Source organism: Budorcas taxicolor, chromosome 6 (assembly GCF_023091745.1).
Source record: "Budorcas taxicolor isolate Tak-1 chromosome 6, Takin1.1, whole genome shotgun sequence".
Taxonomy (NCBI): Eukaryota; Metazoa; Chordata; class Mammalia; order Artiodactyla; family Bovidae; genus Budorcas; species Budorcas taxicolor.
The window spans coordinates 35355423-35383326 of record NC_068915.1 but is presented as its reverse complement, the minus strand read 5'-3'; the positions used below and the strand labels follow the sequence as shown (position 1 = coordinate 35383326).

Sequence of the window (27904 nt, the reverse complement as noted above, 5' to 3'; positions counted from 1 at the left end):
ACTATTTGACTTAACCCATCCAAACAAAATTCCATTATCACCATGAAATTCCTCTTCAAAACTGAACAACATATGAAATATAAGTGTACCTGGGAAGGTTTCTTTCATGGGTTTTCCTGATAATCATTGCCTGTGTTTTTCCATTTACCCTCAGCTTCATCGGACACACTTTACTGCTTCCATAGATCATCCTACCAGAGGTCACAGATCACACAGAACCTACAGAAACAGGAAATCAAACTTCCTGAGTCCACTACAATACATAGAAACCTGTTTCCTCTTCACATCTCAAATTGGCAAACCTCTCTCTTAGCAGATTCAGTGTGGAAGCAGCTGTCAGAAAGGCTAGAAGGACTTTATCCCCCAATTGTACCTGAGCTTTCTAGCTTCAAACTACTGAAATGAAAGGAGCAAGGCTATTTATCCTGCTTTCTAGTTTATGGAGTGGAGGCTTTGGGCTTAATGGCCCTATGCACGCTTGGACTACAACTGAGGATGAGAATTCCCAGAAGAATGCGACCTCTGCTTCAGTTCCTCCAAACAAAGGACAAAGTCTCCAGGTGCCGCCAACACCCCAGACCACATCAACTGAGGTGGCCACAGCTCCTGATTCCAGCGCTTCCGAAGCCAGTCTTCCGAAATCAGTACCACTGGCCTCGGAGACAAGTGGATCTCCCGAGGGTGTGAGAAAACAAACTCTCACACCCACAGAGAAGACAGGAGAAGGGATGCTGAAGTTACAAACTCTTGTCCTCCAGACGGAATCTACCCTCAAGTTCAGTCCTAAAGCAGAGTCAGTGATTCTTTCCAACTCCACCCTGAAATTTCTTCAGAGCTTTGCCAGAGAGACAGATGAACAAGGCATTTCTCCAAACTCAGCTGGAGGCGTGGGAAATCGATCGCCGCGGGAAACGTATCTCAGCAGAGGTGACCGCCCTGGAAGCCAAAGAACCAGCAAACAAAAACCAAGTTTTGAAACAACTAGAGGAAAGTAAGAAAATTCGTTTTTTCCCCCTTTCTAATGATATGGCTTATAAGATTGCAAGCTAACAGTTAAACAGTCTCATTTCCAGAAAGGATTTTATGTTCAAGAGGAGACCAGATCATATGTCAGTTAGATGAGGGAATTGAGCATTACCTTATCTTAAAAGGAAAAGCTGAACAAACAAAATGCAACAATTTGTTTTAATTGAAGTGGTCCAAGTTACTAAATAGAGGTACTTTAACTGGAGATGGTCACTAACCCTACAGTGTAACCCTACAGTGACTTGTTAGTTAACTCACGTCAAGCATATGCTGTTTGTGCTCAGAATTACACCCACAAGGTGAAAGAAAAAAATGTCAGTATAGTTAAGGTGTGAACAGATTTAAAAATTAAAACAGTCTGGTGCTGTGGAAATTAAACAGTTATCAAGAACACACCAAGCATAGATGGATTGGAATCCTGGCTCCCGTACTGTCTAGATCCTTGACTTGAGCAAGTCAATTGATGTTCCTGAATCTAAGTTTCTTCATTTGTAAAATACAGATAGGAAATACAGATAAAAATACCAACTTTGCAGGGTTATCATGCAAGATTCAAAGAAATGAAATGTGCGTAGACACATACTTCTCACAGAATGGGTGCTCAACAAATCATATTTTACTAGTACTGTAATACTGAGTTATGCTATTATTATTAATGTGTTGATTAGAAAGGCCAAGTTTTCAAATTGATTTTGATTTAAAATTAGAGAAAATTCAATTTGAATTGTTGAAACAAAACAATAAAACAAAGCTTAAAACAGTATCATTAAAGAAGACTTTTAAAAGGCCCAAAAAACAAGAACAAAACACTGAGAAATGCAAGTCAATGTTCTATTCATTTATTGTCCAAAATTATTTCTATGTTTGGAATACTAGATGTTTAGCATTATGAAATTAAACTTTCAAATATCTTTTGCTTATAATAAAAATTTCAAGACACCAAATAATGCCTTGGAAGCTTGAGTTAAACACCTGACTATATAAACTAATTCAAGTTAATAATAGCAACTTACACCTGCTATATGAAAGGCATTGTGTTAATGATATAAAGATGTTCTTGATATAAAGATGAGGACACACTGGGAATATAAACCAATAGATTTGTATTTATTTAATTCCATTTTCACTGCATTTCAAAGGTTATAGAATTTTTTAAATATGGAAGTAAATGTGATTTTAACTAAAAACATTAACTTGGAATGTAGAACATGCCAATGTACTATAAAATAAATACTACAGATTACAAAATGTTTAACTTGGGATGGATATACTTTGTCTATAATAGACATTTTAACAGATATAAATTAAACTTTCTCACATTTATGAACAACAGAATATGGACTATCAAATAATAGTAAAATGTAAACTATTGAGAGTCATAGTCACTTATAAAATCATCTCTATTAATATTTTGTAATATACTATGATTTAATTTTTTTTAATAAGTTGTATAGAAACCTTAGGCACTCATAGAAAATGACTTGAACTTTTTAGAGATGTGTGTCAAGATTTTTCAATAGACTAGTAAATACAACCGAAAGAAAAATGGAACAGTTCTAGTTAAAATACTTTTTAAAGTTTTACATGGCATATAGAAATGGCATATAGTTGTCTCATAATTAGAAGTAGTAGTTGATAACTTGATGAATACTAGATACATGCTAATTGTTTTACCCAGAGACCTCACTGTCAAAGCTTATGACATACACCTACTTATTTGATGATTTTTATATTATGTGCCTAACATTGTACTGATCTCTGGGGAAATAGAGAATTTTTAAAATAATTCCTGCTTCCAAGGAATATTTTCTATAAAAAGTAAGCACCAACATGTCTCAGATTTTTAAAAATTCACTATATGTTAGGAGGAAACAAGACATTAAAGTTGTAACCTGCTGAGCAGAACGCCATCCCTTGGATTTTCCAATGACAATAATCTTATTTCTGGGGCTCCCCAGGTGGCTCTAGAGATAAAGGACCCTCCTGCCAGTACAGGAGATGCAAGAGATGCAGGTTTGATCCCTGGGTCGGGAGAACCCCCTGGAGAAGATAAAGGCAACCCACTCCAGTATTCCTGCCTGGAGAAACCCATGGAAAGAGGAGCCTGGCAGAGTACAGTCTATAGGGTTGCACAGTCAGACATGATTGAAGCTCCTTAGCACGCATGTACTTAGAGAGTCTTGAACAAACTCCAGGAGACAGTGGAGGACTGAACAACAACAACTTAGAAAGTCTACATCCTGAAGTCCTGGAGAGCTGAGGTTCTGTTTCATTTTGGCTGAACCATGCAGCATGCAGGATCTCAGTTCCCCAACCAGAGATCAAACTCTCTGCGTTGGAGCACCGAGTTATATACCACTGGACCACCAGGGAGGTCCTGAGGTTTCCTTTTGGTAAACTTTTCATTAAGTCCCAGACTTCTTACTCACTAAGCCATGCAATTGATAATGGTATTAGAGAAAATTTAGGCCCATCTCTTATGGACACAGTGCTGAAGAAAAGAAACCTTAACAAGGTCAAAAGAGATCTTTCATATTTTCATTTGATTAACAAACAATGGTAGCAAACACTTTATGGTATTTTCCCTAGTACTGTACTATTCTGAGTGTGTGTATATGTGTGTGTGTATATATGAAAATACATAATTTTCAATCCTTTAAACATCGCTGTAATTCTATGAGGAAGATTCTTTTACTATTTCATTATGGAGAGGTTAAGAAACTTAACTAGGGTCACTTAGCTAGTAAATTGCAGGGCGAAAATGCAAACCCAGGCTGACTGTCTTCAGAGACAAAGCATTCTATCCCTACATTATACTCCCTCAGCGAACACAGTCTACTATCCTAACTGGAAAAAACAAGTGGCCAGTATATTTTCCCACTTGTGAGGCATCAGTGGCTCCACATTCTTTGCTACATAATAGAGTCCAGATTCGTTACCCAGTCAGTCACACAATGCCATCCTTGACCTGGCTCTCGCCTATCTCCCCAGCCTTATCTTCTGTCACTTTCTGGCCACTAAAACGTGTAGTTTTCTAGTCCACAGTATACTGTTTATTAAACCCATCTCTGGTCCCTGTTTGTACTTCTGGCTAGCATAGTCTTATTTTCCTATCACCTACTTCTTTTATACCTAATAACAATACCTCCAGGAAGCCTTCTCAGACTCAGTCAGGTGGGCTCTCTGACTATACATATACTCTGAATTCTTCTTTTGCCACACTTACAGTAGTGTATTATAATTATATACCTGATCTCCTTGCATTTAGGGACATATTTTCATTGCTAGTAAAGTATTTGGTTTATAATAAGTAAACAATATTTAATGAACTGAATGTAAAGTTTATGGATCTATATGTGAATGTATAAACAATTCCTTCCTAAAGAATTATTATTTCTGTATAAGAAAACCTGATTGACTGGGGATAAATTCATCTTTAGCTTTTAGGGGTTTTCCCCTACTACTCTTGGAATTTTATAGTGATTCCACTTAAAAGGAATAGTTACATCAGTAGAATTTTTCTGGCATGTTTTTGTCTCATCTTGTATTTTGTCTCATCTTAGCACCACAGAACTCCTGGGCCCACCAGAGTTGTGGTTTCCTGTCTAGCACAACGGAGGTTGGTCAGTGACCAAGCACTTTGAAACAGGCAGGATAAAAAGGAGAAATTAGAATCAGTGTATCTATGTGGTGAGCCAATATTTGCTGAAGACTAATACAGGCTACAGTTCCTGGGGTAGCAAAGAGTCAGACGTGACTGAGCAACTAACACTTTCAACTTTCAATATGTCCCCAGCATTGTGCTTGTGCTGAGAGTAAAACAGTGAAAACAAACTCCCACCTGTTCTGCCCTCATGGAACCTGCAGTCCAGGAGGGCATGGGGAGGAAAAAGACTGCATCACAAATACTGATGTGGAATTAAAATGGGGATCAACATTCTGAATGAAGTTCTTAAGAATATAGTAGGTAAAATGAGATATCAAGAGGCATCGACTGCCTACCTAATAACTTCTCTTACAATCCCAAAGCCTGCACATGTGTACTTGAATCTTCATCTCAGTGAATGGCTGGTTCCATAATTAGGAACCTTTGGTATATCTTTTACATTTTCTCCCCTGGCCTTTATATAATCAATTAAGAAGTCTCAGTGTCCTCTCCAACATCCTTCAAACCCTTAGCCTCTCTCCACCTTTACCATCCCGTCCCATGCTTACCACCGTCATCCACCACCAATCTCTTAACTTGGCCACATTTCCACTCTTGCCTCCACACGTGTGAGATCTTGCAGACTTTTTTAGTGAGTGAATTTGACGTAGAACATTGTGTGTTTGACATAGAACTCGGCTCCTCTGAGTCCCTCTGTGCCCGGCCACCCGCTCCCACCCAGGTGCCGCCAGGGCCAGGGCCACTGCGCCCGCACTGAATCCTGATAATTTTAAGCGAACTGTGGAAATGGTTTCCCTTGGCAATGTTGGACTTAGTAGGCATGTGACCAGCTTTTGACCAAAGAGACACCTGGGAAAAACTGCAGGGGGACCTCAAGGGAAAACTTGCCCACTCTCGACACTCGAGGTTTCTCTTCTTCTAGACATGCACTCTCTACTGTGATAGCCACTAAGCACAGGTGTCTATTTAAAATTAAATTAGTTAAAATTAAGTGACATAAAAACTCAGTTCCTCAGTCACACTAGTTACATGGTCAAGCACTCTGTTCACCTGGGGCTAGTGGCTGCCATATGGGACAGTGTAGACACAGAGTATTGGCATTGTTTCAGAAAGTTCCATTGGATAATGCTGTGCCTGGATATTTTCAATTTGGATTTGACGCTGAAACAGTGGTAGCCATCTGAAAAACACTGAAAAGGGCTAGGGATTGCAAGTGAAAATGGAGATAACCTGAGGTTTTGAAAAATTGGCTCCCCTGATAGCTCAGCTGGTAAAGAATCTGCCTGCAATGCGGGAAACCTGGGTTCCATCCCTGGGTTGGGAAGATCTCCTGGAGAAGGGAAAGGCTACCCACTCCAGCATTCTGGTCTGGAGAATTCCACAGACTGTATAGTCCATGGGGTCACAAAGACTTCGACACAACTGACCGACTTTCACTTCACTTCAAGGCATTTAAACTTTTTAACTCAGGTTAATAAATTTCATTGAATGTAAGAATTCATATACTGTGATGCATTATCTTATGTACTAATAAGAAAGTATGACATTAAAGTTTTTAGATTTATCTCTTAGAGTTTTATTATATATCACTTATGCTCCTTGAAATGAAAATATAAATAAAACTGGTTTAGCTATTTCTGCTGCTGCTGTTGTTGCTAAGTTGCTTCAGTCGTGTCCGACTCTATGCGACCCCATAGACGGCAGCCTTCCAGGCTCCCCCGTCCCTGGGATTCTCCAGGCAAGAACACTGGAGTGGGTTGCCATTTCCTTCTCCAATGCAAAGCAGTAATAATACCTACTGTCTAACCAATAGTGACTAAAAGATACCATTGATTTCAAAACATATTCCTGATTTCAGAGATGTGTCTTAAAAATCAGTGAAACTTGGTATTTTGCTCACATGCTCAAATTCACTTGGTAGCTTTCCGTTACCTATAGAATAAAATTCTAAATCCTCACTATGCACACTGGGTTTGCTCATGAACCCCCATCTTTACGATCTAAATTTCCACCATGCTCCAAGTCCACTCTACTTCATTTTCTCCAGCCACAGTGGGCTTCCTTCTGGTTACTGACCATGTCAATTTAATATTTATCTCAAGGAAATTTCCTGTTTGCTCTTGATAGAATGCTCTAACTTCAGTATTTTGAATGATGGATTCTTTTTCTTCGTGCAACTCTAGCATTGATGTCCCTCTCTCAAGCAAACCTTCTCTGACAATCCAATGTCAAATTGCCATCCTTATCACCTTTACTTTTTTCTTTAAAGCATTTATTTGAAATTATTGGGTTTATTAATATAGACATTCATGTATTTTATATTTTTTCATGTCAAAAATACACCCTGTGATAATAGGAACCTTGCCCTTTTCAATTAGTATTCTTTACAGCTGCTAACATAAGTGCCATGCACATAGAAAAAGCCAAGTAAAATTCTGTGGAATGACAGCTTATTGGATGGATTTGGAGTTTGAAGCAGAGATCAAGGCTGGAAAATATGAGAACTATAAAAATATGGATAATCAATTGAGGAGTTTTCTCCTTTTTTTTTTTTTTTAATGAAAAGGAAAAGGGAGAGAGGGCAGAAATCAGAGCTGGCCCTGAGAGTTTCCCACTCTCTTGTTGCCATTGTATTTTATTTTGCATAGAGAATAGCCATAAATATTGTAAAATGTTAATGAAAAGGCCAGAAGGGAAAAGTTGACTATGAAACAAGATGAATACTTCATTTGCTGAGTTTACTGGAAACTTGATTATTTTAGAATTCCATTTGTTTATTCTTTCTAAAAGCTATATAACTTGCTTTAAGTACAAACAGGTGGCTCAAGTTAAATAAATCATGATTTCTAGTATGTCTAAGGGCTTTCCTGGTGGCTCAGTCAGTAAAGAATCTGCCTGCAATGCGGGAGACCTGAGTTCAATCCCTGGGTTAGGAAGATCCCTTAGAGGAGGGCATGGCAACCCACCCCAGTGTTCTTGCCTGGAGAATCTCCATGAACTGGGCAGACTGACGGGCTGCCCATGGGATCACAAAGAGTCAGACACAACTGAGCGACTAAGCATAGCACAGTATGTCTAAAATAATAAATATGACAAGTCTTTTATTAATTAGACCACTTGTAAATAGAAATTTTAAATATAATTTTAAAATTTAAAGGTTTAAAATCACAAAAACTAACCATCTAATTAATTCTATTGCTTATCATAATAAGCATTTTTCTGCTTAATTCTGCAAATTATGAGGTTTTAGATGTGAAAAATCTGGTCAATTAAATTCAGATAACATCTTAGTCCATTCAGGCTATTATAACAAAATGAAAGACTGGGTGGCTTATAAACAACAGAAATTTATTTCTCAGTTCTGGAAGCTAGAAGCCCAGGAACAGGTTGCTAGCATGGTCAATGAGGGCTTTTTTTTTCAGGTTCCTAAGTTCTCATTTGACCTCCATATGGTGGAAGGGATGAGGGATCTCTCTGGGGCTTCTGTTATAGGGGCACTAATACCTTACACCTAATAACTCCCAAAGCCCCCATCTCTCAATACTATCATAATGGGCATCTGGATGTCAACAAATGGAGTTGGAGGGGGACACAAACATTCAGTCTGTAACATGTGTAGTTTGCAAAGTTCTTATCAAAGGCCTAGCAGCATCCAAGGGGATTATTCTCTCGTGCTGTAAATATCTAAAAGGAAACACACCATTTATGTCCTTGAGAAATAAATGTATCTACTACATTATTGCCAGTGAAAATACTAAAGTATATTCCGCATCTCATTTTTTTCTTGTTAATCATTTTCTTTTATTTCTTTGATATTTTTACTCACTAAATTGCTGCTGAATATATAAATACACATTGTATGATACATGCCAGATTTTAAGGAGTGCTTATATAATCCAGGTGATGAGATGAGAAGTGTTTGTATACTTTGTTTACTTAAATATGAAATTAATTTAAAAATGTGTTACTTGGGGGGATGCTAAAAGAGTCAGTTTACAGGAACAACTGATTTAAGTATAGCATTAAGCATCACAGCATCTATTAGCCTGCCTTTCCTGAGGCTCTGCAGTTTGCACAGTGGGAAAGCCTGACACCTACTGGAGTAGAGTTTACAATATCCCTGAAAACACTCAAGTCACAGGATGGGGAAAACAACAATAAAATAAAATTAGATAAAATAAAACAAATGTATGAAAAAAAGTTTAAGGTTCCTTTAATAATCGCTACTTATAAAAATGCATATGTTATGTGCCTCTTAAGAAGATTCTATCATTGGCTTTAAAACTTGAAAAATAGGTTTGGTCCAAAAGGCAAACTCCATGCATATCTTGGGCAGGGGGCACCCTCAGCTCATTCGCCTAAAATTTTACACTGAAAATTACTATTATTATTATTATTATTATTGTATATACACAATAATTTGTGACTCTGAGCATATGTCATTAAAAACACAATTATATTCACTACATTGTGCCCACCATGGAAGGCAAATCAGTGGTGCCTGACAAAAGACATTCATTGCAAAGGATGGTATATAAAAGGTTTTTTTATTTTTCTTAAAACCTAAATTAACCAGAAAATGCAAGTATCAGAAATTTCCTATCATCTGAGATTTTCATGATTGCCTCTCAAGATCTGTTTCAAATATTTCTATGATTCTTTTATAAAACTTCTATAATATTTTATAAAATACTTCTATAAAACTTTTATAATACTTCTATCGCAGTTTAAATATTATACAGACTTTAGAAAATGGATGGGCTATATAAAGGTATTCAGTGCAGTTCAGTCACTCAGTCGTGTCCGACTCTGCGACCCCATGAATCGCAGCACGCCAACCTCCCTGTCCATCACCAACTCCCGGAGTTCACTCAGACTCACGCTCATCGAGTCAGTGATGCCATTCAGCCATCTCATCCTCTGTTGTCCCTTTCTTCTTCCGCCCCCAATCCCTCCCAGCCTCAAAGTCTTTTCCAATGAGTCAACTCTTCGCATGAGGTGGCCAAAATACTGGAGTTTCAGCTTTAGCATCATGCCTTCCAAAGAACACCCAGGGCTGATCTCCTTCAGAATGGACTGGTTGGATCTCCTTGCAGTCCAAGGGACTCTCAAGAGTCTTCTCCAACACCACAGTTCAAAAGCATCAATTCTTTGGCATTCATCCTTCTTCACAGTCCAACTCTCACATTCATAGATGACTACTGGAAAAACCATAGCCTTGACCAGACGAACCTTACTCGGCAAAGGAATGTCTCTGCTTTTGAATATGCTATCTAGGCTGCTAATAACTTTTCTTCCAAGGAGTAAGTTGCTTTTAATTTCATGGCTGCAATCACCATCTGCAGTGATTTTGGAGCTCCCGAAAACAAAGTCTGACACTGTTTCCACTGTTTACCCATCTATTTCCCATGAAGTGATAGGACCGGATGTCATGATCTTCGTTTTCTGAATGTTGAACTTTATGTCAACTTTTTTTTTTAAATTTAGAAATTTATTCTGTTTAATCCACAAGCTTTATGTAGCTTTAGTAAAAAAAAAAAAAAAACAACAACAGAAACAAAAACAAAACAAAAACAGTGAAAACAAGACACTATTTCAAAGTCTGGGCCCTTCCAGCTTTCCAAATACAAGAGCTCTGAAAGTTGTATATACTGACTGGAACAAGACAAAATTATGAATGGAGCCATGACATTTCATAAAACAAAATTTTATGTAACTGAAGGATCCTTCCTGGGGCTAATTAATTGCCTTTACAAAAAAAGAGAAAAGAATGAAATTCCAGTGTTCCAAATCAACTTGTTACACATCTATATAAACCCACAGTGTCCTGGCAAACAACATGCTTTCATTTTCTGTCTCATCTTAGAGCTCGAATCCTGATTCATTTCAGCAGAGACTCCACAGGCAACAGGAAAGATCGTGGCATTAAAATATTCATTTATACTTGTGTGGTAGTTCAACAGTGGTCTTATTTCTGCGCAAGCTTGCAAACCATCAAGGTTGAAAGCATCATAACTTAAATGGTTGCTAAGACTCAAATGAGAAAAAGGAAAAAGGAAAGAAAAAGTAGAAAGAAAAACCTCTGGGAATAGCCAGGGGTACTTAAAGGAACCATAAGAATGCCAACAATATTTAAACCCCCTTTTTTAAAAAGGGGATTTTTCTTTTTTGGCTTAAAATATTTCACTCTAAACGAATTTATGTCAGCTATCAATGAAAGAATGTCACTAATACACTGTGGACACCTTTTGCAATGTAAATCCATGCCCTTTTTTTTTACATGGTGAACTTCAACCTAGCAATTATTACACAGTCTATAACAAATAACTATATAACTATAACAAATGTTATAGTCTAAAGCTCAAACACATTTTAGCAATTTTGAAATTGAATTGCGTACAAACCAAATAAAATTTACATCGTAACAAACATTTCCACCTAGGACTGTGGGGACACTTGAGCCTTCCGCATTGATCTCAGGGCCTTTTCACGCAGGTGCTTTTCTAAGTCATCAAGGTTATCTTCAGCCTCACTTTCAGTCTCCTTCTTAGGCTCTGGCTCTGCCTCTGGTTCTTCCTGTGCTGATGTGGTTGTGGGAGCAGCCACAGCTGCAGGGGTTACAGCAGCTGCAGCAGCGGCAGCTACAGCTTTCTCCTTCTTGTGTTTTTTGTGCTTCTTATGCTTCTTATCCTTTTTGTGTTTCTTGTCCTTCTTTTTCTTCTTTTTCTTTCCACCTCCTTCTGGGTCTGAATTCCTTGCCGGTGATGGGCTTGGTGTTGGGCTTTTAGCCTTTTTAACCGGTACCGCTGGTGACCAGTTGGTGGAGGGTGACTGAGACCGGACAGGTGACGGAGGTGCTGGGGGCTTCTTAGCTGCTGGCTCAGGAGATCCCGAGACAGGTCGGGAAGATGAGACCCTCCTTACCGACTGAGGGCTTGGTGAGGCAGCTTTTTTTTTTAATCTTTTTGGGTTCCGGAGTCCTGGAGACTCTCCTAATGGGCCTAGAACTTGGAGATGGGGACTGCCTTCTTTGGGGTGACGATGATGCTCCTCTTCGAACAGGTGGAGGACTTGAGGTCTGAGGAGCGCGAGGCCGTGGTGAGGGCGAATGCCGTTTGTTTGGCTGCGGTGACCGGGCCTCCCGGGCAGATCAGCTTGGGGAAGACCCTTTCCTATGCTTTGATGACAATGAAGGCGAACGTCTCTTGGTGACTGGGGGGCTTCTTTGTTTGGGAGGTGGTGAATGGGAGACCCGACGCTTTGGTGGTGGAGATGGTGATGCCCTTCGTTTAGGAGGGGGAGGGGGCGAGGCCATTCTTCTCTTCGGAGGTGGAGAAGGAGAGTATCTCCTCTGTATTGGAGGAGAATATCTTCTTGGGGAAGGTGAGCGACGTCGTGGAGGAGGAGACGGAGTCCTTCGTCGTGGTGGTGGTGTGGGCGACCTGCGTCGACGAGGTGGAGGAGCAGGAGAAGGAGAACGTCGCCTTCTGGCGGGCGGTGGGGAGGGACTTCTCCTCCGTCTACCACGAGGGGAAGCCTCTTTCTGGCGCTTTCGAGGTGATGGAGAGGCACTCCGGGAAGGGGAATGTCTCCGTCGCCTGCCTACCTCACCATTCTTCACATGGGACCTTTTGGGTCGTTCATCTTCTGAAGAAAAGGAGGAGCCAGAATCAGACGAAGACTGCTGGTTCTGTCGTCTATACTGGCGCCTCTGCTGCACAGAACCTGCTGCAGCCATTTTGCCACCTTTATCTTCCGAGTCAGATAACTCTGCTTTCCGAGGCTTCGGTGCTGGTGAAGGGGATTCTCTTTTCTCAGTACCTTTATGTTTTGTCACTTTACCCGAAGTTCTCCCTGGAGAGACAGAAACACGACTTTTCCTTGTACGGTTTGACTGCTGGGGTGTTGGGGAATGACGAGTTTTTGGCGGCGGAGTAGCTGGAGGTGATGGCCTATGCCTTCGCCTCGGAGGACTTCCTGGAGGAGATAACCTAGGAGTTTTTCGAGGAGGGCTGGATGTCCTCTTCGGAGGCTTCTTTGGCGGTGACCGGGAACGAGACGAAGAAGATGATGAACTACTCCCAGACAAGGATGCCGACGAACGCCTTCTTCGTCTCACTGGAGATCTACTCCTTCTATGCCTTGGTGGAGGAGGCATTCGTCTCGGTGGGGTCCTTCTTCGAGGAGAGGGCCGTCTTCTTGGGCTTGGCCGCCTTCTAGGTGAGTAAGATCTTGATCGAGATCTATGGCGCCTTCTTGGTCTAGTATGAGAAGGAGAGCGAGAACGTGTCCGGGATCTTGACTTGGAACGTGACCGAGCTCTTGGTCGGGTCTTTTCCTTTTCCTTTTTGGAGTTTTTCTCTGGAGAAGGTTCTTTAGGCTCTAGTACTGGTTCAGTCTTGGGAACTTTCAGGATGTCACTAGTAGAAGTGGCCTCTTGTACTGAAGCTTCTTTTACTTTCACTGATGGCTCTGGGAGCTCTGGAGTTTTTTCCTTCTTCTCTGGAGCAGGGGAAGGACTCCGGCTTTTGGTTCTGTGACGGGGAGACCGAGAATGACTGCGCTTTCTCTCTCTCCTGACAGGGGAAGATCGTCTTCTAGGGGAAGGACATCTGGACTTGCATCTTCTTGGGCTTTGAGACCGCTCCCTTTTTTCTCTGCTGCTTTCTTTTTCTTCTTTATCCCTCTTATCCTTGTCTTCATCTTGCTTTTTCATAGATGCCAACTTTTCTTGTTCAATCTGTCTCTGTTTTATTTCTTCCTTCTTCAGTTCTAAGAAAGCAGAAGGGATTCCAGCGATGTTTTCTTGTGCACTTAAGAGTAGGGGCCACAGTTCTCCCATAAATTCTCTAGCATTTTTTCCATTCAAAAACCCGGTCAGGTTGATTTGCATCATTTTCGAATCTGGATTCTTCACTTCCAGCTGGTTGAATATAAACTCAATCACAACATCATCTTCAAACCCAACGATTTCCGTTACTCGTTTTGTTATCCAAGGCTTTATAACCTCCAAATTTACTTTGCTCATGTCCACCTTTTTTTCTAGGCATTCTGCGAATTTCAGCTGCTTCAGTAGCTTCTTCTGTTTGTTGCTGAACCGATTATCCTGTTCTGCACTTGTTCCGTGGAAGAATCCCGCGTCCATCTTGCTGCCTCGCTGGGAGATCGCTCCCTATCCCAAGGTGCACCGCGCCGCCACCTTAAGTCAACTTTTTAACTCTCCTCTTTTACTTTCATCAAGAGGCTTTTTAGTTCCTCTTCACTTTCTGCCATAAGGGTGGTGTCATCTGCATATCTCAGGTTATTGATATTTCTCCTGGCAATCTTGATTCCAGCTTGTGTTTCTTCCAGCCCAGCGTGTCTCATGATGTACTCTGCATATAAGTTAAATAAGCAGAGTGACAATATACAGCTTTGACGTACTCCTTTTCCTATTTGGAACCAGTCTGTTGTTCCATGTCCAGTTCTAACTGTTGCTTCCTGGCCTGCATACAGATTTCTCAAGAGGCAGGTCAGGTGGTCTGGTATTCCCATCTCTTTCAGAATTTTCCACAGTTTATTGTGATCCACACAGTCAAAGGCTTTGGCATAGTCAATAAAGCAGAAACAGATGTTTTCCTGGAACTCTCTTTTTTTTCCATGATCCAGAGGATGTTGGCAATTTGATCTCTGGTTCCTCTGCCTTTTCTAAAACCAGCTTGAACATCAGGGAGTTCACGGTTCACGTATTGCTGAAGTCTGGCTTGAAGAATTTTGAGCGTTACTTTACTAGCATGTGAGATGAGTGCAATTGTAGGTAGTTGGAGCATTCTTTGGCATTGCCTTTCTTTGGGATTGGAATGAAAACTGACCTTTCCCAGTCCTGTGGCCATGGCTGAGTTTTCCAAATTTGCTGGCATATTGAGTGCAGCACTTTCACAGCATCATCCTTCGGGATTTGAAACAGCTCAACTGGAATTCCATCACCTCCACTAGCTTTGTTCGTAGTGATGCTTTCCAAGGCCCACTTGACTTCACATTCCAGGATGTCTGGCTCTAGATGAGTGATCACACCATCATGATTATCTGGGTCGTGAAGATCTTTTTTGCACAGTTCTTCTGTGTATTCTTGCCACCTCTTCTTAATATCTTCTGCTTCTGTTAGGTCCATACCATTTCTGTCCTTTATCGAGCCCATCTTTGCATGAAATGTTCCCTTGGTAGCTCTAATTTTCTTGAAGAGCTCTCTAGTTTTTCCCATTCTGTTGTTTTCCTCTATTTCTTTGCATTGATTGCTGAAGAAGGCTTTCTTTTCTCTTCTTGCTATTCTCTGGAACTCTGCATTCAGATGCTTATATCTTTCCTTTTCTCCTTTGCTTTTTGCCTCTCTTCTTTTCACAGCTATTGGTAAGGCCTCCCCAGACAGCCATTTTGCCTTTTTGCATTTCTTTTCCATGGGGATGGTCTTGATCCCTGTCTCCTATACAGTGTCACAAACCTCATTCCGTAGTTCATCAGGCACTCTATCGATCTAATCTAGTCCCTTAAATCTATTTCTCACTTCCGTTGTATAATCATAAGGGATTTGATTTAGGTCATACCTGAATGGTCTAGCGGTTTTCCCTACTTTCTTCAATTTAAGTCTGAATTTGGTAATAAGGAGTTCATGATCTGAGCCACAGTCAGCTCCTGGTCTTGTTTTTGTTGACTGTATAGAGCTTCTCCATCTTTGGCTGCAAAGAATATAACAATCTGATTTAGGTGTTGACCATCTGGTGATGTCCATGTGTAGAGTCTTCTCTTGTGTTGTTGGAAGAGGGTGTTTGCTATGACCAGAGCATTTTCTTGGCAAAACTCTATTAGTCTTTGCCCTGCTTCATTCTGCGTTCCAAGCCAAAATTTGCCTGTTACCCCAGGTGTTTCTTGACTTCCTACTTTTGCATTCCAGTCCCCTATAATGAAAAGGACATCTTTTTTGGGTGTTAGTTCTAAAAGGTCTTGTAGGTCTTCATAGAACCATTCAACTTCAGCTTCTTCAGCGCTACTGGTTGGCGCATAGACTTGGATTACTGTGATATTGAATGGTTTGCCTTGGAAATGAACAGAGATCATCCTTTTGTTTTTGAGATTGCATCCAAGTTCTGCATTTCAGACTGTTTTGTTGACCATGATGGCTACTCCATTTCTTCTGAGGGATTCCTGCCCACAGTAGTAGATATAATGGTCATCTGAGTTAAATTCACCCATTCCAGTTCATTTTATTTGTCTGATTCCTAGAATGTCAACGTTCGGTCTTGCCATCTCCTGTTTGACCACTTCCAATTTGCCTTGATTCATGGACCTGACATTCCAGGTTCCTATGCAATATTACTCTTTATGGCATTGGACCTTACTTCTGTCACTAGTCACATCCACAGCTGGGTATTGTTTTTGCTTTGGCTTCATCCCTTCATTCTTTCTGGAGTTATTTCTCCACTGACCTCCAGTAGCATATTGGGCTCCTACTGCCCTGGGGAGTTCCTCTTTCAGTATCCTATCATTTTGCCTTTTCATACTGTTCATGGGGTTCTCAAGGCAAGAATACTGAAGTGGTTTGCCATTCCCTTCTCCAGTGGACCACATTCTGTCAGACCCCTCCACCATGACCCGCCTGTCTTGGGTTGCCCTCCGGGCACGGCTTAGTTTCATTGAGTTAGACAAGGCTGTGGTCCTAGTGTGATTAGACTGACTAGTTTTCTGTGAGTATAGTTTCAGTGTGTCTGCCCTCTGATGCCCTCTTGTAACACCTACCATCTTACTTGGGTTTCTCTTACCTTGGGCGTGGGGTATCTCTTCATGGCTGCTCCAGCAAAGCACAGCTGCTGCTCCGTACCTTGGATGAGGAGTATCTCCTCCCGCCGCCCTTCCTGACCTTCAACGTGGAATGGCTCCTCTAGGCCCTCCTGCACCTGCACAGCCACCACTCCTTGGACGTGGGGTTGCTCAGTTGCGGGGTGGCTCCTCTCGGCCGCCGCCCCTGGCCTCAGACGTGGGGTAGCTCTTCTCAGCCTTTCCTGCGCCGTTGCAGCCTGGCATTCTAGGCCGCTGCCCTGACCTCGGATGTGGGATAGCTCTCGGCCACCGCCTGCCACCTGCGCTTAGTGCACCGGCCGCCGCCACCGCCGTATTACACTAAAATAAAATGAACCACAATTTTTAAAATTTGAAGAGTCATTTTCTTAAGGAGATTATTATCAAGATGGACATATCTTTTGGACTAACTGCCAAAACTAAATATAAAATGTCTAATGCTTTGTGCTTGATTTACATAATAAGAATCTTTTCACTAAATATAAATACTTACTTCCAAGTTCTGTTAATATTTCTTTCACATTGTATATTTCCTTTGGACTACTTTCTCTTTTGTAATTTGTGCACTACCTCTAAATCCTAATCTATTCAGTCTATGAAATTCTCTAGGTCAGAATACTGGAATGGGTAGTCTTTACCTTCTCCAGGCGTCTTCCCAACACAGGGATGGAACCCAGGTGTCCTGCATTGCAGACAGATTCTTTACCAGCTGAGCCACAAGGGAAGCCCAATGAAAATAAAGATTCCTATAAAGATTACATAACATTTGGGAAGTATTTAGGTTCATGTCTTCTTGGGACTGTAGAGACATCTGGAATATATTTCTTCTGAGAGCTAAGCTTCATCATATGCATTGAACCACAAGAATAATAATCTTTTGTATTGACCTGATATACATAAGCATTTATGGTTAAGATGAATTTATCAGGTCATTAGAGAGGAAAAAGGAGCGATCTCTACTAGTGTATGAGGCAAAAAACAAAGTGGGTGATTTATACATACATATATACAGCTATATAGGTATCTATTCCCTTCATAAAAATATCCTATTGAACTCTCTGAAGCATGTAGTCGTTAGCAGCAGCAGCAACTGTTTTAAATATATTAAGTCACTTAATCTCATGACAATTTGTGAGGTAGGTAACATTATTAAATTTATTGTAAATACATAGTCTCCCCAAGTACAAAATCTTATCCAATTTACAAAAGAAAATTACATACCATTGGCTAGTTTATGGTGGGAATTTTGCTGGTTGACTTTGATTTCTAGTGTATAGTCTCAGGAATTGGTATTTTCATGGTATTGTGTCAATTCAAATCACAGGGTGTGAATATAAACCTTTAAACATTGTCTTCTATGAACAGGATGACAAGCAATTTATTAATCTGAATTTTAAGGACTAGTATAAATACATTACATTAATCTTTTTAGATTGGTGTTTTCTATTTCTTAAGAAAAATATGTGTCCTGGTCATTATTTAAATGAATCCTTTGTTGCTTCAGTCCACTCTCGACTAAGGATAAGAATGGATATGTGTGGGCCATGGTTTGGTCAGTGTGCACGGCAAACGGCAAGTGACCAACTCATGGATTTTTTAATTTAGTGTTTTCACTGGCTCCTTGGAAGACTGGATTTCTAAAATGTTTCAAAATAGAATGACTGTTTATTTACATTGCTTTTCTTAGTTCATTAACCACAAGACTTCAAGTTGTCTGAATCAAAATAGAATCTTCTTCTATCATTACTTTTTTAAGTTCTGCAAGTGCATCTCATGTTCATAAATAGCCAAAGATGTCTGCTTTTCCCTGAAACAAATCTTTTGCCTATTAACTTGGAAAATCCAAAGGATTAATACAAGCCTTTTCCAGTACATGTTGCTGCACAAAAGCAAGTTATTACCCTTAAAGAGAATCCCAAATGCAGTCTGCTGTTTGGAGGGTTAGGACCCCACGGAAAGCTCAACACTTCAAAGAAACTGCTCTCTGTTTGCCATAATCAGTCTGGAAAGGTACAAAGGATTTCTAGATTTAAGCAAAATGCTTGTCTGGGATCATTACATTGCTTTTAAACTTGCCTGTCACCATTTCACCATGCTGAATTTTCTATTTTAAAACTTATATTTTCAAATTATTCGGTTTTAAAATTATATTTACATATTTAATATCCCTTAATGAGCTTATTTCATTGGTAGCATAAACCTAATTATGAGTCACACCAGGGACTCTTTGGCTGTTGATAGTTCTCCCAATTTACACTGGATCAAAGATTGCTGGGCCATAAGCAATCTACTGATCTGCTCTTTTGCCTACTACACTATTTTAGTCAAGAAATGGTTTTACTATTTAGAGTTTTAAACAATCACTGCAGGTGATGCTGATTTACTCTCACAAACAATATCTAGCTATCTTTCTATCATCTTTTTTTCCCCCAAAACCCAGGTTATATAGTGACAGCGGTACTTTTTTCCTGCCTCATACTGTCCCCTCCATAATCATTCAGCCAATGCTTACATAACAGACAATTTAACTGGGCTTCAGCTGAAGTTAATCATTCTCTGTAATTAGGATAATCAGTGGATTTGCATGAAAAATCTATTTTTAAAATATCCCTTTATTGTAGTCTTTAATTTTTAAATTTTTGTTAGCTGTTTTTGCCAGTTCTTTGTTTCACATTATTTTTCCAAGTATCAACACACTTGAACAAAACTTGCTAACATGTCTTTTTATGTCTTTACAGAACTGAACTGTCAAACTTCTCATTCAAAAGAACCTTGCACAATAAGCTGTATAAAGCTCAATTTATCTGCCTTAGATAGATGAATGACTGAGTCAGCTTTATTTGTAGAAAACCTAAATATTTCAAAGCAGATATTTAGTGACTCTGGGGAAAAATGTGCTCCTTCTTTGGTTTTTAACATTTAGGTTGATTGTTGTATTATTTTAATAATAATAATTATTTTAAGCAGCATAGATTTCTTATATTCTAGTGATTTGCTGACATACGTCTCATACTGATTTGAACTCATTTGTTGCTGTTCAGTTACTCAGTTGTGTCCAACTCTTTGCAACCCCATGGACTGCAGCATGCCAGGCTTCCCTGTCCTTCACTATCTCCTGGGGTTTGCTCAAACTCATGTCTGTTGAGTCAGTGATGCCATCCAACCATCTCATCTTTTGTCTCCTCCTTCTCCTCTGCTCTCAATCTTTCCCAGCACCAGGGTTTTTTTCCAATGAGTGGGCTCTTTGCACCAGGTGGTCAAAGTACTGGAGCGTCAGCATCATTCCTTCCAATGAATATTCAGGGTTGATTTCCTTTGGGGGGTTGACCAGTTTGATCTCCTTGCAATCCAAAGAACTCTCAAGCATCTCAGAAGCATCAATTCTTCAGCACTCAGCCTTCTTTATGGTCCAAATCTCATATCTGTACGTGACTACTGGAAAAACTTTGATTCTATAGGCCTTGTGAGCACAGTGATGTCTCTGCTTTTTAATATGCTGTCTAGGTGTGTCATAGCTTTCCTTCCAAGGAGCAAGCATCTCCTAATTTCGTGGCTGCCGTCACCGTCCGCAGTGATTTTGAAGCTCAAGAAAATAAAGTCTGTCACTGTTCCCACTTTTTCTCCATCTATTCTCCATGAAGTGATGAGAGCAGATGCCATGATCTTAGTTTTTTGAATGTTGTTTTTAAGCCAGATTTTTCACTCTCCTTTTTCACCCTCATCAAGAGGTTCTCTTGTTCGATGTTACAGTCATGAGCTTTGCTACTTTGTAAATCATTTCTGCCTCTACCTTCAAGAAAAATAGTCTCAGTTACAAATGAGCAGGAATATGTATCTTATTATATTTATATATAGGGAAAATGATAGAAATAGAAACCTAAGAATGAAAAAATCATATAATCCAATCATTCAATTATATAGTTATTAAATTATTATATAGTTCTTAAGTTATATAGTTATTAAGAACTTTCTTACAGTTTAGTATAGGATATCTCTTGTAATAAAATAACTGGTATTACAACCAGAAATGAGGCTGATTTTTGTTTTCCCAAATAGTATCTATATATTCCAGTCTCATTCCATTAAAAATTAGAAAAATAATTTTTCAGATTTACAAGCACAGTAAAAACATTTTCCAGACTTCTGCTTATAGCAACTAAGTTTCATCCATTTATGTTAGATAATTTTCTTTCTCATATGATTTGTTTAATAAATTATTTTTATAAAATTGCAAATAATTTTTTTGCATCTATACTCTTTTAACTATTAACATTTAACTTTCCATTCCCCTGCAACTTAATTTGTAACATTAATATATATCTTCAATTTAAGATTCCTTGAGGTGTGGAATATCTTTAAATATCATTTTGGATGGTTTCTGCCAGAATGTCAACTAAAAATAGGTACTTTAATAAAAGCCATTTTTGTCTGATCATGGCATTTTTGGTAAATGACCTACTTTAATGTTACAGTTTCTTAGCCTCCTTGGAGAATGGTCAATTCACATTCCTCTATTATCTTGTATGTTGAAGAGAGTGAGCATACATGCCTGGATATAAACAAAGTTTTTTAGAAATGGCCTTGAGAAAAGTTATAGGTACTGTAGGGTCTAACTGATAAGAGATGGATCAGCACAGCAATTCAACTGAATCTTTCTGTAAGGCAGGATTTATTTTTATGTTATTCTTAAAGGATACTTAAAATTGTGTGATATTTGATAAAAAATCGATTTATTTTTTAGCTTTATGTAAGAAAAGAGCATCACATGGTATTATTTCTGTAACTTGCTTGCATCACAAGTTTAAGTATTGATGAATAAATCTATGTGTAAATATTTCAGAATGTATTTCACCTTTCTGTGGTAAATGGACATTGAAACTACTTTTAACCTTTGATAATTATGAATAATACTGCTATAAATACTCAGATACATGATTCCTGGTACATATGTGCCATGGTTTCTCTAAAGTGTTTATCTAACCACTGGATCAGAGGATTCCAAGTTCATTTTTACATGATATTAACACATTGGTTTTCAGAGTGGTTGTGCCACTTTATAATTCTAGCAGTAGTATGTATGAGATTCCAATTCTCTATCTCCTCTGAACACATGAGACTGTCAAATCCTCAATGTTTGCTTTTTGGAGGTATAAAGTATTATTCCATTATGATCTTAATTTGCATTTTCTTGATGTTGACAAGACTGACCTTTTTACATGTATAACAGACATTAGTATCTCTTTGTATGAAATGTTTGTTCAAGTAGTTTATCCATTTTTCAGTGTTCTACTTTTTTGTCTTTATATTACTTATTGGTAGGAATTTGTTATATTTTTTGGATTTTTTTTTTTTTTGTCTTTGTCAAATATTTTCTTCTCATCCACAGTGTCTCTTTTTAGATTACTTCTGGTGCTTTCACATGAATAGAAATTTTAAAATTTTATATATTTAAGTATTTTAGTTAGTACAAAGAAAAACAAGAGGGTTATTTTTGTACTTTAACCTTATATGTTACAAGATGGCTAAATTCACTCATTACCTCCAAAATATTTTTGTAAATACATCACAATCTTCCACATAAAACATGTTTTCTGCAGGTAAATATAATTTACTTATTTTCAGTCTATGTGCCTTTCTCTCTCTTATCTTGTTATACTAGAAAAGGTTCCCAAGTAGTAAAGATATTCGTCTATGCTTTCAAGAGGTTTAGAGTTTTAGCTCTTCCTTTGAGAGCTTTGACCTGTTATTTGGTTAATTTTCATATCTGGCTTAAGATAGCAGTTCAACTTCATTTGTTGGCATGTGGCTATCCATTTGTCTGGTCTTGAGAAGAGTTTTCTTTTCTCCTTTAAAGTGCTGGGCACTCTTGACAAAAATCAACAGAATATAATTGTATAGGTTTATTTCTGGACTCTAACTTTGATCCATTGATCTCTATCTATATCTTATTAATTAAGCCAAATGCAAGTCTTAATTAATGTAGTTTTGTAGTATGCTTTGAAATTGGATAGGGTAAGTACAGAGTGCTCTATTTTTTTTTCCCCCAGTATGCTTTGGCTATTCTGAGTTACTTGGATTTCCCATATGAATTTTAAGCTTAAAATTTCTGCGAAAAAGCCAGCTGGGATTTTGATCAAGATTGTGTTTAAGAGATAGGATGGCAATACTCACCAAATTGATCTAACAATGTTAAGTTTTCTAATTGGTAAACACTTTTCATTTATTTATGTCACCTTTAAGTTCTTTCCATGATATTTTGTAATTTTTGTAATTCCTTTGTTAAATGTTTCATGAGGATATGATTATTTTGATACTAATGTGAATGGAATTGCTCTCTTAGTTTCATTTTTTGAATTGTTTCTAATGTGTATAAACAAAACTATTTCTCATATATTGCAACCTTGCTATATTTGCATATTAGCTCTAATAGTGTTTCAGTGGACTCAATTTCCTAAATGCAAGAAATATGCAAATATAAGTTTTACTTCTTCCTTTTTAGTATGGATCCATTTTTTTTACTCTTCCCCAGTTACCCTGAATAAAACCTCCAGTAAAATGTTAAAAGTTCCATCTTAAAGACTCACTGTCATTTCCTTTAAGAGCCTCATATAAGCGCAGAGCCGTAAGTCCAAACTTGAGAATCCCAGTATGACAAAACCCCGCCATTCCCCAGAATCCACACAATTGCCATCTGGTAGTGAGTACGGCTACTCTAGGTAATACTTTCCTTCTATTTGCAGTAAATCTGTTTGCCCTTTTGATAATTCAAATCGTATATATCTTAAAATTGGTTGAAAATGTATGCTTTTATATTCCTGGTCTACCAACAAGTTTAAAGTGAAGATTATATTTTGGTCTGAAGCTCTCTTAATTTTACTAGCAATTAGTATATCATCCACATATTGAATTAAAACTCCATTAACTGGAGATCCTTGAATTCTTGGCTAAGGCTCCCCCCAAAATAGGCAGCAGCAGGGAGGGGCATGCTAAAATCCTTGTGGCAATACCATCCAAAAAATATTGCTTTATATTAGTCTCTGGATCATCTCATTCACAGGGAAACAATTCTTGGGACTCGAGGCTATGTAGTAAAAAGCATCTTTTAAATCCAGAACTATAAACCAGCAGTAGGCTCTAGATAAAGTTCTTCACAAAGCATATGTATTTGGCACCACAGGATATATATCCTCTACAATTTGGTTAATGGCTTTCAAATGTACAAAAATGATAATCTCTGATCCTGAGCTTTTGTTATTTATTTATTGGCCATGTCACATGGCTTGTAGGCTCTTAGTTCCCTGACCAGGTACTGAACCAGGATCACAGGGCTTCCCTTGTGGCTCAGCTGGTAAAGAATCCATTTGCAATGCAGGAGACCTGGGTTTTATCCCTGGGTTGGGAAGATCCCCTGGAGAAGGGAAAGGCTGTCCACTCCAGTATTCTGGCCTGGAGAATTCCATGGACTATATAGTCCATGGGAACGCAAAGAGTTAGACGTGACTCAGTGACTTTCACTTTCACTTTCTTTCACACATCACAGTCCTGGAATCCTAACCAGAAGCCCGCTAGGGACCCCTCTCTGAGTTTTTGTACGAGCAGGATTGGAGGGTTATGTGGGGGTTAACAAAGTCAGATTACTTTGCATATAAGAAATGTGGCTATCAAAGGCTTTATATTTTCCTCCACATGCTTCTTTTAAAGGCTATTGCTTTGAATTTGGAGTCCTGGCACCTGGACTAATTTTTACTACTATTGGGTCAGCCATCTTGGTTCTTACTGCCCTCCTGTCATCCCATTTAGACTTTCCTTCCTGAAATTTTTCAGGAATTTCAGGTTGGTGTTTTTCTCCCAATTAGAATAGCCTGGAGAGTTTAATCTTTTTAGGATCATCTCAGTAGGACAGCATTTTATTTATCAAATTATATGAGTTTCCCTGGTAGCTCCATTGGTAAAGAATCTGCCTGCAATTCAGGAGTCCTGGGTTCAGTCCTTGGATTGGGAAGATCCCCTGGAGGAGGAAATGGCAAACCACTCAAGTATTCTTGCCTGGAAAATCTCATGGACAGAGGAGCTTGGTAGGTTATACCTCATGGGGTAGCAGGAGTCGGACACGACTTAGGGACTAAACCACCACCATCATAGATCAAAGGTAGAAAAGAGTGAGTGACATACACAAATCCCCTGGGGTAGACCTTGGTCATCCAGGCCTGTGGGAACTTGTCTCGAGGGATTTTGCCCTGCCTGAGGCAGAGGACTCCCTGGACTAAATCATGTACTCTGGTGAGTATGGGGAAGGGAGACCAATCCCTTTTGATGATCTGGAAGGAAGGGTACAAGTCCAGAGCTCGACCTGCAGCTCTAGGATGATTGGTGAAAACCTCAGGGGCGCTTGAAGAGATTCCTCCCTTCATATAGGGAGAAAACTACTGGAAACTCCACAGGAAGAGTCAAGGTCATCACTAGGCTCCGACTCAGGCAAGACAGGCATTTTCTGAAGGTTTTCCCTCTGAATCAGAATTTTACATCTCTTTTGCAAATCCTTGAAGTGAAGTGAAGTAAATGAAAGTCGCTCAGTCGTGTCTGACTCTTTGCAACCCCATGGACTGTACCTGCCAGGGTCCTCTGTCCATGGGATTCTCCATGCAAGAATACTGGCGTGGGTTGCCATTTCCTCCTTCTATAAATACCCAGTTTGATTTTGCTGCTGAAAAATGTATTTAATAACTTGGAAAAACCAGTTGAAGTGAAATATGTGACCCCATTACTTGTACGTGCCTATTCTTAATCTGAGGAAAGTGGATAACCACAGTGCAAGGCAGAGCTGATGGTAGAACAACCAGGAGTCCTCCATCACTGGAGGAAAAATAAGCCCTTTAGTGAAACTGAGCTCTGCAGTTGGCTGATAAGATTTCCTCCATAGTAGTGCTCAAAATAGTTTGCTTGTTTGCTAGCAAAAATACCAAGAGCCTAGAAAGGCCTATCCTCACATTCATGGGGTGGGTCTGGTGTCAACAGGCAGAAACTCAAGGTCTGGGTGATTCAACGTTGGCTGCACCCTTGAGTTCACAGGAGATGAAGGCAGGCACCAATCTGGGGTTCAAAGCATACATTTTCCTTCATAGGAAGTACCTGAGCACAGTAGAGCCTTGCCCTCCTCACCATCTCTTAACCGTAATGCTGGTTCTGAGGGGTTAGCCCACCCCTCCAAGAGTGAAGGTTTAGAAAGAGAGAGAGAGCACCTGGGTGGGCATGCAACCCCTACATCAAAGCTTGGTCAATGTCCTAATTTTAAACTCAAGAGCTGAGAATGGATTGTAAATGGATTGCAAATGGATTGTTACTCCCCTCAAAAAGAAGGAAATGAAACAGCCTCAATAGGCATGAGAGAGAAAGTAAGAAGAACCTTAGGATTTAGAAACCAGTCCCTAGTCTGGTTTGGTTTCTGGAAAGAAACAAGCCAACATAGCAGTGACTTGGCTATAAGAAGTCCCCGAGACACCCCTGAAGAAAATGACAGTCTCAAAGGTGACCAGCTCGGATGTGAGGACTCATTCAGGGATCACTGGAAAGCTTTCCATTAGAGATGGTTGTCAGAAGTATAGTGTACACAGGTGTTACCCAGTTGCCAAGGAAATCCATCCATGCATTCCCAAGACTGCCGCCAGCTTGGTCAGAGGATCCTTAGTAGTTTTCTCCAACTTGCTGGATGTGGGCTTGCCTATTGCAGAGGATCTTAGGAAAGCCCAGGCTCTGTCTCACTCACCACCTTGAAAGCTTACCTGATGAGGAGGGTAGAAGAGGTGACCATATCACCTTGAAGAAAGTGAAGTGAGGAGGCTGCCTGAGATTCAAAGCTGAATTTGACAGAGGATACAGGTTGAGACAGTGAAGGCCAGGGAAGCCTGAGATGCTGCAGTGCATGGGGTTGCAAAGAGTTGGACACAACTGAAAAACTAAACAGGCTGAAATAATCAAGCGCTCACTTCTGTCAGAGCATGTTGGGTTTTAATCTTCCCAGTAGAAAATCAAAGCATTTTACCTCCCCAGCAGAGACCACACTCATCCAGGTAGGAAGCATTTACCTCAAAGCCGCCTCCACATTACTGTCCGTGGCACTGAGCACCACCACCAATGTTTGTTCCTACTGGCAGAGTTTCCTTTCTTAAATGCATATGTTGTTGTCTGTCACTAAAGTATGTCCGACGTTTTGCAACTCCCGAGACCGTAGCCCTCCAGACTCCTCTGTCCATGGGATTTTTCAGGCAAGAATACTGTAGTGCGTAGCCATTTCCTTCTCCAAGGCATCTTCTTGACCCAGGGACGGAATCTGTGTCTACTGCATTGGCTGATTCTTTACTGCTCAGCCACCAGGGAAGCCCTGCATACATACACACACACACCCTTAAAACCAGTATAATGCCTGCTAGCTTGGCTCATACAAAAGAAGGTTAAAATTGTCAGTGAGGAAAAACCAAAATGTATTCAGTTGTATAAAGGCTTCTTCCCTTTCAACAAACAGGGATACAGCAAATTTCTTCCCATTTTTCCTCTTTTACAAAAGAAGTCTAATTGTAAATGAGTGTTATAATTCAAAGACCATTCTCTGGCATTTTCCTCCGACTCCAGCTGATAGAACTATGCTGTGTAACAAAAGAAAGCCATTTTCTTTTTTGTTGTTGTTTTTCATAACTTCATTTTACTATATATACAGTAGGAAGTTTTATATAGAAATTGCAAGAACATGTTACCATTTAAATAAAAGCACATAATTGAAAGAGCCATGTTATAAGGACAGGTACAAACTTACTGATAGAGTTCTGTAACCAAATGATTCTTAGATATCTCCATTAGAAAGTGTCTCCATCTTTGAGATAATTCAACCTTCTCCAGCCACTCTTAAATGTATTTAATACTACTTAACTGCTATTTTCTGGAGAAGGCAATGGCACCCCTCTCCAGTACTCTTGCCTGGAAAATCCCATGGATGAAGGAGCCTGGTAGGCTACAGTCCATGGGGTCGCTAAGAGTTGGACACGACTAAGCGACTTCACTTTCACTTTTCACTTTCATGCATTGGAGAAGGAAATGGCAACCCACTCCAGTGTTCTTGCCTGGAGAATCCCAGGGACAGGGGAGCCTGGTGGGCTGCCATCTATGGGGTCGCACAGAGTCGGACACGATTGAAGCGACTTAGCAGCAGCAGCAACTGCTATTTTCAATGAGCTTACCAAGCATCCTCTTAAAGTTTTATTTGTGTTCTGGAAGGTGTTTTTTTGCTTTGTTTTATACCTGACTAATTGTAGGCCAAATTGACTACCATATTTATTATTTAAACTGCAAGTAATTATACAAAATTCTTTTTTCCTGTTACTGCTTTAACTA

The 27904-nt window shown here is 39.6% G+C and overlaps 2 protein-coding genes across 2 annotated transcripts in view; one reads left to right on the top strand and one right to left on the bottom strand.

Moving 5' to 3' along the window:
- Positions 1–401: 401 nt before the first annotated feature.
- Positions 402–27904, top strand: part of MMRN1 (multimerin 1) — an 85839-nt gene continuing 58336 nt past the window's right edge. The window contains exon 1 of the mRNA XM_052641741.1: positions 402–991. Within this exon, the coding sequence (XP_052497701.1) occupies positions 402–991 (590 nt within the window). The remainder of the gene's footprint in view (positions 992–27904) is intronic.
- LOC128049482 (serine/arginine repetitive matrix protein 1-like) lies at positions 11132–13859 on the bottom strand. Its single transcript, XM_052641742.1, is given in 2 exon segments — positions 11132–11645; positions 11647–13859. Coding segments are annotated over 2 exon segments (2706 nt in total). The 5' UTR covers positions 13839–13859.